This window comes from Larus michahellis, chromosome 3 (assembly GCF_964199755.1).
Source record: "Larus michahellis chromosome 3, bLarMic1.1, whole genome shotgun sequence".
NCBI lineage: Eukaryota > Metazoa > Chordata > Aves > Charadriiformes > Laridae > Larus > Larus michahellis.
The window spans coordinates 21,257,662-21,267,961 of NC_133898.1; the positions used below are offsets into that span (position 1 = coordinate 21,257,662).

Sequence of the window (10,300 nt, forward strand, 5' to 3'; positions counted from 1 at the left end):
TCTTCCAACTTCTTTCAATTCCTCTCTTTACTTATAATCTTCAGTTGTCTGACACACCAACTAGTCCATCTCTCCTGATTTGAGGGACAAAAGAAATTGTCCCAAATCAAGTCCAGGCTTACTGGAGATGTTGAAGTAGTTCTGCCTTTTTATTGCATTATTCATAGGTTTGTGTTGCTTTTTAATAAACTTGTTGAAATAATGCATTTCCAAACACTACACATGTCAGATAAAATTATCAATGCTTTTTTGGGAAAGGGCTCTGGCCTTATAAGGCCTTGCTGCCTTTGTTTATTTTCCAGACTGGGGAGCTGAGGACAAAGATGAGCCAATCTCACGAAGACAGTTTAACAAGTGTGGCCTGGAATCCTGATGGGAAGCGTTTTGTAACGGGAGGTCAGCGTGGGCAGTTCTATCAGTGTGTAAGTTCTCTGCATCTGTCCCATTGAAAAGAAAGCAAGAAGTGAAAGTTCTGTCACAGTCAAATCTGAGGCTCGTGTTTTTTCGTATGTGCACACGCTAAAGCTTCTGATCCTTTGTAATTCAAAGAAGCAATACAGTAATGCAAGTATTTCAGCAGCACTTCTGTTTGTATGTAGCAATCAGAGGGGTTCAAGCATCTTTTGTAGATGCCTAAAGGAGAGTTTGTGGGCTGGGAATTTCTTTCTTAGCTGCTTTTGTCCACAAATGTTGTTTATTCCACAGGTTTTTTTTACTATGTCTGTCTTAATTTTTTGCATGCTGTCTTTGCTTAGTGTGAACAGAAATTTGAAACCCTCATTACTTGACTAGTGTTGATTTTGGGTGGTGGTCCACAGTCTCACCCTACTTTATTTGTCATCTGAATTGGTGCCCAGAATAATAGTGCAATATGCAAACCTCACCCACTGCAAAGGTGAGCTCTGTGACGTGACGTAGATTGCACGTGTCACGCACAAGAAAATAAGTGATGAAAGGCATTCTTAGCTCTCCAGGACAGTTAGATACCTACAAAAGCTCTTGGTTAAGACAACCAAGGCCTAATTCATTAAGTCCTCTCTTTTACAGGGTGAGATTGCTTTCTGTAGCAATTGTCTGAACAGAAGGTGGAAAAGATGCTTTTGTCACAACTCCTCAGAAATTTGAGACTAACAGTTTTGTTCTGTTTTTTGTTTTTCTCTTTGTGATTAGGATTTAGATGGTAATCTGCTTGACTCCTGGGAAGGGGTGAGAGTACAATGCCTTTGGTGCTTGAGTGATGGGAAAACTGTTCTAGCGTCGGACACACACCAGCGAATTCGGGGTTATAACTTTGAGGATCTTACAGACAGGAACATGTAACTACCTCTTTCTTTGGTTTTTGAACTCCTGGTTCTTGCTGTCAGAAGAAGATTGAGGAAGGGTTTGTGGAGCAGGATGGGAAATAAATTCTTAAAATACTCTCAGTATTAAAAGAGGAGGAGGACAACATGGGATAAGAATTAATGACTTCCAGTTGCAGCAAGAAGCATTAGATCGAGTATTAGAAATAACTTCATATAAGCATTGGAGTGGGTTTCTGGTGGATGTTTTGACACTTCTGTCATCAAGAGTTGTCTTCATCTCGATTCCTGACATATTTTAGTAGATCCTGCCTTGAAGTTAGGAGTTGGATTTGAGGTCTGAAATCCCTTTTGGTCTTGGGATTTGTCATAAGTGTAAGCAAACTATCGCGGACCTGACTTGTACTGACATAAAGAGACATACCTAATTTCAAATTCAGAACTATCCTTCCCTGATAATATTGCAGAGACAGGACGTGCCTTTTGTCTTGGTGTTGCATCATTGTTTGGTTAAGCGGACTCTTAACACCAATGTGTCTTATCATTTCAGAGTGCAAGAAGATCACCCTATTATGTCGTTTACTATTTCAAAAAATGGCCGTTTAGCTTTGTTAAATGTAGCAACTCAGGTGAGTTGGTGATAAGTGGAAATGCAAATAAATCTGCTTGCAACTGCTACCCATTTTTAAATATTTAGATGCGAATTGGAATATTTGATATTAAACAATTGCATTTCATGTAATACGAAGGCCTTAATATTCATAAGCATAGCATGGCATTCTCTGACAAGAAGGCAGTCTCATTTTTGAGACTCGCTTTTTTTGACTGATTTACAGTCGAGTTTCATACTGTGAAATATGTACCATTAAATGCTAATATGTGGTTATTGCATTAAGAAGCCAGGTACAGCAAGAATTGTGGCAGGCTGACATGTCTGGGGATGTGAGAATTAGATTTTATTTATTTATTTCTACTTTTGGAGCCTTGGGTAAGAATAGGAGCTTTCGGAATAGAAGGGACCACAGACTGGAAGTTTAATCTAGTAATTTGGTATATCTTTATGCTTTTGATTTAGTAATAGTACCGAAGTTGGCTGAAGTAATGTACTTTCATGTTTAATTTTTTATAGTGTTTCAAAAGAATGCAATGAATAATGTTTAATGGTAAAATAACATTCTTTATACTTACTCCCAGGGAGTTCACTTATGGGACTTACAAGACAGAGTTTTAGTGAGAAAGTATCAAGGTGTTACACAAGGATTTTACACAATTCACTCATGTTTTGGAGGTCATAATGAAGATTTCATTGCAAGTGGCAGTGAAGGTAACGTCATTCCCCTTTGTGAAGAAAACTGGAACGCTGTATCCTTCCTATACCTTACTTTTATAATGTTGTTGTTAGCAACTGTCATCTATAAAAGCAAGCAGCTGATTCATTAAATAAGTTTGAGGAGCACTGAGATTGTGGCATACTTGAAGAAATAATTGTGTGCTAGCAGAAAGAATCTCTTCAGAGGATGGTGGTAGTAGTAGAAAGCATTAATGACACTTTTTTGTGTTGCTCCTCTAAAGCAAAAGCACCTGCACAGTTTTAATTAGAAGTGGGTGGGGTGTTCTTGACGCTTTTTCTTTTTGTGGTATGGTACTTAGGTCTATGGCTTGACTCAAAAATACTTCTGGGTGGTAACAGCATCATTTGCCTGTTGAAGATATAGGTGTGGTGAGGTTATTTTAATTTCAGTAGATTCATCATCTTAATTATGGACAGAGTAGTTTCAAATTAAGCATAGTCTCAAATTAAGCAGTTGTTGACATAGTCTGGTAGGGTTTCTTGGTGATCAAAAGCTTTGTGGTATGTTTTTATTCAACTGTCTGTGGCAAGGATAGAAATTAGTTAATGGTTTGTATCTTAAATTGGTTCGGTTCTGTCACTGATGTATTGCCATCACCTCCTATGGAGGTCACTTAAGATTCTAGTCTATGTAGGGCTAAGAATTACACTTGGAACATGTAAGCAATCACTGTTAGTACTACATAACTCACAGCTGTTAGGAAATAAGGTTGGCCAGGATATTTACTACTGTCCTTTCCTGGAAAATACCAAATATGTCTAAAATAAAAACAAATTTTACCCTGTGACCAGACCCAGTGGAATAGAAGGACTGAAGGACAGCACCTCCAGCCCTCCAATCTGGTGTGAACCTCTTCATGCTGGAACAAAGTTCTTGGTTTGGGACCCGAGTACTTGAAAGCTCAGGATTTGTGTTGAGCCATATTGATGTGTAGGTGTAGATACTACGTCCCGCGCCCCTCCCCCCCCCCTTATTTATTCTTTATTATTTAATTGTCTAACAACTACTGAGCAGTAACTGAAACTGATGGCACTCTATTTGGATTTGGACTGTCTGAAGCTGTTGCCTCTTTGCACTGAATTGTTGTAAATGTGGCTACTGAGAAAGTGGCCACAAAAAACAAGTGAACAAAACAAAAATGACATCGCTTTGTTGTAGCCTTTTTTAAAAAAAAAAAAAAAAAATATTGATTACACTGTCATAACCTCTTAAACTTTAACGTATGTTGTCAGCTAGGTAGGCTTTTTTCTAACACATCCCTAGGAAGAAAATGGAGGTCTCTTTCTGAGAGGGGAAATTTGCTGCCTTAATCTAGTTAACTTGTTTTTTCCAAAAGAAAATACAGGCATTCTGACAAGCACCAAAGTACTGGTTTGTGTTCAGGCTCTGATTCTCCCAGACAGCAGAGGCTTGCGTGTCCAGTGTTTAAGCAGAGAGTGAATTGTGTTGTTTGATTAATAGCATGGATATGTAGTCTCTTGAAGTCCTAAGTGGAATGTAAACACAACCAGAACATTTGCATCAAAGCAAGTATATATAAAGGTGATACACTCAAATGAGCTGATTAAGCAGAAGACAAGGGAGTTATCACATGGTTCCATGATGATATTCTAGCAGGTAGGTCAGAGAGAAAGTTTGTTTTGTAAGGGCTTGGGAGGAGGAATAGAGGAAAACTGGTTTGTTTGCTAAGCCTTCAGGATGACATCTACATTAAAACCTTTCAAATAGATTAAAATACTTTCATTTGATATGCTAGACCTAAATACTAGGCTTTTGTGTAATACTAGTAACACGTACTTGTTCAGTTTGTGTAGCTCTCTTTGGAATATTCCAAAGACATTCCTAGAGAGGTCAACCCACAGGCTTGTTAAAGGCTGCTAGTCTACAGTTGGGAGGAGAAAAACAAAACAAAACCCCAAACAACTGGTCTTTTATTCTTAAATACGGTTAGTTATAAAGCAGTACCACTTCTCTAAAAATTGCAGTGGAGTGTCTGACCAGTTTACTATTCTATTTCTAGCATGTTCTTAGAAGTAATTAAAAGCTTCCTATCACAAAATAAGATCTGTAGGGCTATTGCATCTACTTTAATATGTACAAATTCATATCTTTAAATGATTAAGATACAAGAATTAATTGTTGTCAAAGACAGTAATAGCTCACACTCTGAGACATTAAGCTGCTTTGTCCTCCCTCATTTGCCCTGTTTGCTCTTTCACTGGAATGTTTTAGGTCTTCAGTATTAAGATGTATTTCGTAAACTATAGAGTGATCTTATCTAGTACTCATCAACAGGTGGTGGTTGTAAATATTCTGCGTTAGTACTCATGACTTTATAATGCATGTACTAATCTGTAAATATGAGTGAGGGGAAAAAAATTATCTGCAAGACTTCCTTTTGAATAAGGTTAAAACTTCACATCTTTAACTTAGGAGTAGTTTGGTTTCTCTTTAGCTGTGTATTGGCGTATGTGCATTGTAGTGTTGAAGGCGAACATGCCTTTTAATGGAAGAGTTTTACCCATATTATTTTGATCACTTTTAGTAGAAAAAATTTGTTAGTGCTGTTGCACGTTCAACAGACAAGCTTTAGACATGGGTTTTGCAACACAAATGGGGTGTCTTAGTTGCTGAGAGCTTGTGTGGAAGTGCTGTTTGATATGGCAAATCGGTCTGCGCAGAACAGTGTTTCTCATTATTTTTTAAAATGTGTATTTTATTTAGATCACAAAGTATATATTTGGCACAAGCGTAGCGAGCTGCCAATTGCGGAGCTGACAGGGCACACGCGTACTGTTAATTGTGTGAGCTGGAACCCACAGATTCCATCCATGATGGCCAGCGCCTCTGATGATGGCACTGTTAGAATATGGGGACCAGCGCCTTTCGTAGACAACCAGGATATTGAAGGTAAAAAAACTGTGTGTTTGTCTGTATTCTCTAATCACTAAAAGCTTACATCAAAGGCAGTTGGTTCTGTGGATTTTCTTTACCATAAATAGGATCGAAAAATGCTTTTAACTCTTGGGTTAGAATTGTTACTTTTACTAAAAAAAAAAAGTTACTGAGTTACTGATTTATTTTTTTTAATGTATGGCTGTTGATTTTTGTCTAATTACTTGTTTGTGGAATAAAAAGGAAGCAACTGGTATTTCCAAAATGATACTCAAATTTCTGACATGGCCCTATAGAAAACCATGGTGTCACTAAGACCTCAGGATTATATTATCTTATTTATGTAGAATTCTAAAAAAAAAAAAAAGCCTCCGATGCTTGAGATTTAATAACATACAATGTTATTAAAATTTAAAGAATGCATTCTCACCACACTGCAAACTGAATAATGGTATTACAACGCTTACAAAAGGAATCTCTAAAGTCTAGAGAGAGTGAAGTTTCCCCACCATAAAATACATGCACAATTGATTCTTTCCTACCCATCAGCAATCATCTGTGTCCAGGAGAGAGACACAACACAATACAAACCCCCCCCCCCGAATTGTTAACGAGATGACCACCGCGGGGGTTGTTCTGCATTTTATCGGCTTCTGTCATTACACATTCAACCTTGTGGTAAAAATTTACAGTAGACATTAAAATGAAACACAGTGTGTCCCATTGCCACAGGACCTCATGGATACTAGGTGTGGACCTAGTTCAAGGGGAACCCAGACAAAGTAATCAGAGAAATCCATTGAGTGCTACTAGATAAGTAAACACCTCTAGTTCAGAGTGTCCCTTAAGCGAAAATGAATGAAAGTTGGAAGGATATCAGGAGGAAAAATTACCTCCCCTCCCTGCTCCTGTGGTTTCTGACGCATCTGCTTCTGGTCTTGGATTAGGTGGACCAGCCTGGCCAATCTCCTGTTTATAACACCTTCAGTGCACCCATAAGGACTCAGAGCCTCTACCCTCCAGTTGGTTTTACTCGTGGTTTTGTTTGCTTTCTCCAGTTAACTGCTTGCTCTCTTTCTTAGTCCCTCCAGAAAATAGGCTAGTAAACGCCATAAAAATCAAAACAATAGAAAATGGATTTCTCACTGCAGTGCTTCCACAAGAGGTGTAGCTGCATGGAATAATACCTAACAACTTAGGAGTCTTAAATGGATGACAGACAGTTTTGTAACTAGCACGCTGCCCTGGAACTGGAATGCAAATGTGTGTTTTCTTCTTTTTGGAAGAGATGCCTTTTGTGTACCAACATCTAACACGCTAAATTACTCTCTAAATTAATACAAATAATGGTATCTAAATAAGTAACTTTTAGCATGGGATTTGGCTACAGTATAAGATCCATTAACTAATGTGTGTTCAGTAAAACTTATGTCAATACACTGTATTAATGACTTTATAATAGAAATATTAACTATTGATAAGATCATCAAGGTGTGATTTCTTTCTCTTATGTTTTTGTTTTTGCTCAGAGGAATGCAGTAGCATGGATAGTTGATGGCGAATTTGGAGCAGACGACTTCAGTTTAACTTAATTAGTCGTATTTTAAATGGCTTGGGATTTGGTGCAAACAAACATGATTGATAGCTGGACAGACATGCTCGTCATGAAAAAGAACCATTTCTGAAGCCCGGTTGGGGCCAAACATTTACCACCTTGCTTCATAGTAACCAGTCGAGATGAAGCACGTCGTTAGAACGTTGTTGGACACCGTGTTGAAATTACCCCCCCATCGGTTGTGAAGAACTGTGCTACATTCAGGCTAACCATTGAACTCAATATATATATTTTTCCCTCCTGCCTTTTTGTCTGGCAGGCTACTGTTCTTGTTGCTCTTCTGTGTAATGAAGTTTAAATGCTTGTTTGGAACACTTTATTTAACAGTTTAGAAGGCTTGATAGAAAGAGTGCTTTAGTCTGAAGAGTATACATTGGATAGGAAAGTATTTCCTTCTCTTGTTTCTCAAGTCTCTCTCCGCCTTACTTAGCTTGAGATCTTTGCAGCTTGGTTCATGGATTCTAGCCTTGCCCGTTGCGCAGTATATATCAATTGAGATGATAAACCAATGAACTATGTCAAAAGCACTCTCAGTATCACATTTGACAAAAAGTTTTGTACTTTTCACATAGCTCGTTGCCCTGCAAAAGGGGTTAACAGCACAATTTTTTAAAAATAAATTATTTATAGGATTAAAATGACTTCATTTGTATACATTTGGAATTAAAACAATGCAAGAAGTGTCGTGAAACATGGTATCACGGATGCTTTTCTGGAGTGTCTTGAGACCCAATCAAAAGCAGTGGCTGGAAGGAGCTTTACGTAGGCAGTGAAGCTTGTTTTGGAAGGAGAAACTCACTGTCCATCTTTAGAGATATTTAGGAAAAAAGCATTCAGAGTGCAGCACCAGGCTAAGAGTTTAAACAAGACAAGGTCTTTTGGGTTTTTTTTTAATTACATAAATGTGTGTAACAATGCTGGTAAAAGGTAGACTACACCTCGAGGGAAGAACATGTTGAATCCTTTCTTCACAAAGTCAACATTTTGTAAAAGTAATTAACATACAGATCGTAATTAAACACTTGTATTATGGTGGAGATCTTTCTTTGTTTGATAAACAAAGGTGTATAGATTATTTTCTTTTTGAGATTATACTTTTAAGTTTGCAGATTTAAATGCCTCTCCCAGGCCTTGTTGCGAGTTGGTGCTGTGAACATCTTGACACATCTAGGAATAGTTCCACTAATATCCCATGTCAAGAAAAGAGAAAGACATTTATAATTTAAGTATTTATTCTTTTTGACATAAACAGATGGCCTCTGTGCTTCTGCACTACACAAAAGTTCATTATGGGATGGCACTGGATTCCCTTTTGCCACCTTGGGTGGAAAGGTAGTGTTGGTACTGCTGTGGAGTAAAGAGGGAGCAGGGAAAGGCATGCCGCCGAGAACTGATGTGAACAGGAGTGTGGACTTCATCCTTTAATGAGATAATGATCTAGTGTCCTTATTAGTCATGTGTGGAAGAAGGGTGGGGGAAGGTTTGCTGGAGTTCCTGGGAAGTGTAGCCACTTTGACGAATGGGAATGTGGTGCTTAACATAAACAGTCCCTTTTTTCTTTCCCAAACAAAGTGAAGCTTAGCAGGTTAGATTTTTTTTCTTTTGTTTTCTTGCCTTGTGTGTAAACTTAATTCTGATACTTTGGTTAAGACCAGCCCTGAATCTGACACACTGCTCTTTTAGTACCTCCAAAATGAAGTAGGAACTTAACATTCTTGGCAAACTATACATTTGCCTTAAAATTAAGGTGAATTTCTTGGGTGGCAGTTGCTGTTCCACAGTACTGGGAATACCTGCGTCAACTTAAAACTACGGATTGGTTCCTTCTTCCGTTGGCTAGTTCTGGAGGAAGCTCTTTGTTTCTCTTCCTAGTTGAGACAGCGTAAGAGTAGTCAGTCTTGTTCCTGTGGCATCAGGGTTGTAGGGAAACAGACAATTTCCTAAGTTCAAATTTGAGTAAGCTGAACCTTTGGGTTTTAAATAAAAATTGAGTACCTAAATTGTAAACAGTGTTTTACGTGTTCAAAACATGGTATAATTCATAAGCAATGCCAGTATGTGAATCTTTGGAAGTTACCCTAGTGTTGTCTTACTCTGGAACTTACGTTTTCAAACAAAACATTGTTTAGGGAGAGTCAGGAGCATCATCCTGGTTTTGATGTCTCTTAACAATGTCTCATACGATGGTCTGGTGCTCCTTGCTTACCTCGTGCTCATGGGACTTCAGTGGGAGCGTTAGGCAGGTGGTGAAGGCTGGATCAAATCTCTCAAGTTTAGACTTAAAGCCTCATACGCACTTCAACAGGCATTTTTAATGTGGTGGCCATATCAACCAAAGTGAGACTCCTTCCCTGGTACAAGCTGTGTCGGGGTGTGGATGGGCTGATGCCTACGTTCCACGGCAATATGTTCTAATTAGAAATCTAAGCTTATTACTTTTTGCCAAAATACCGCCCCTCCGTTCTGGGGTTTCTCTTCTGGACTTGGTTTGCACCTCTCAAATACAACTCAGATATTTAGAAGCAGAGTTAGGGGGAAGCACGTGTTCTGATATCTTCACTTTAGTTTCATGGTGCAATTATGCAACGGGAAGGAAAGCTCCGTATAGATGGCACCGTTTCCGGAGCGTGTCAGTAAGAGCATGTTTTATAGCTGTCTGCTGCTCGCAGGGGATGAGCAGAGAGGAAAGAAAGGTGAGAGGAATCTTCATTTGCCCACACTACTTGGTCACTGACGTGTTAGATCTAGCGGTAACAACTGCCATTCCAACCTCTAGATTAAAGGAGGAACCTAAACTCTTGCTAACGTGTCACGTATTCACAATATGTGAATTGAAAAGTACCAATACTTTTTGTGCACAGACTATAAAATGAGACTATGGGGGGAGGGGGGGGAACCAAGTTTGCTCATTTGCAACACGTTGATTTCCATGTGCTTAAAAATGTTCATAGGCTGGAGCCTAAGGCTGGAACAAGTACACACCCGCAATAAATCGCTGTATTTCTAGTCAACAGACCCATGGTTTTAGAGGAAAATACTGTAAGCGTGTACTCCTTTTGTAACTTTTCTCTGGTTGGCTGTTGGCTTAAAATATTCACAGTGGCCCCAGGTTATTGTTGAGGCAGATCTTTGAGAGG

General features: G+C 38.7%; 1 protein-coding gene across 4 annotated transcripts in view; it reads left to right on the forward strand.

Annotated features, from left to right (window-relative positions):
- WDR26 (WD repeat domain 26) overlaps positions 1-10,300 on the forward strand; it is a 31,678-nt gene extending 21,378 nt beyond the window's left edge. For 3 of the 4 annotated variants that reach the window (XM_074579022.1, XM_074579025.1, XM_074579024.1), the window contains 7 exons: positions 303-422; positions 1,171-1,316; positions 1,852-1,930; positions 2,496-2,625; positions 5,378-5,563; positions 6,496-6,570; positions 7,078-10,300. In XM_074579022.1, the coding sequence (XP_074435123.1) occupies positions 303-422; positions 1,171-1,316; positions 1,852-1,930; positions 2,496-2,625; positions 5,378-5,563; positions 6,496-6,527 (693 nt within the window). In that variant the 3' untranslated portion in view covers positions 6,528-6,570; positions 7,078-10,300. The remainder of the gene's footprint in view (positions 1-302; positions 423-1,170; positions 1,317-1,851; positions 1,931-2,495; positions 2,626-5,377; positions 5,564-6,495; positions 6,571-7,077) is intronic. The other variant, XM_074579023.1, reaches the window with a different exon arrangement.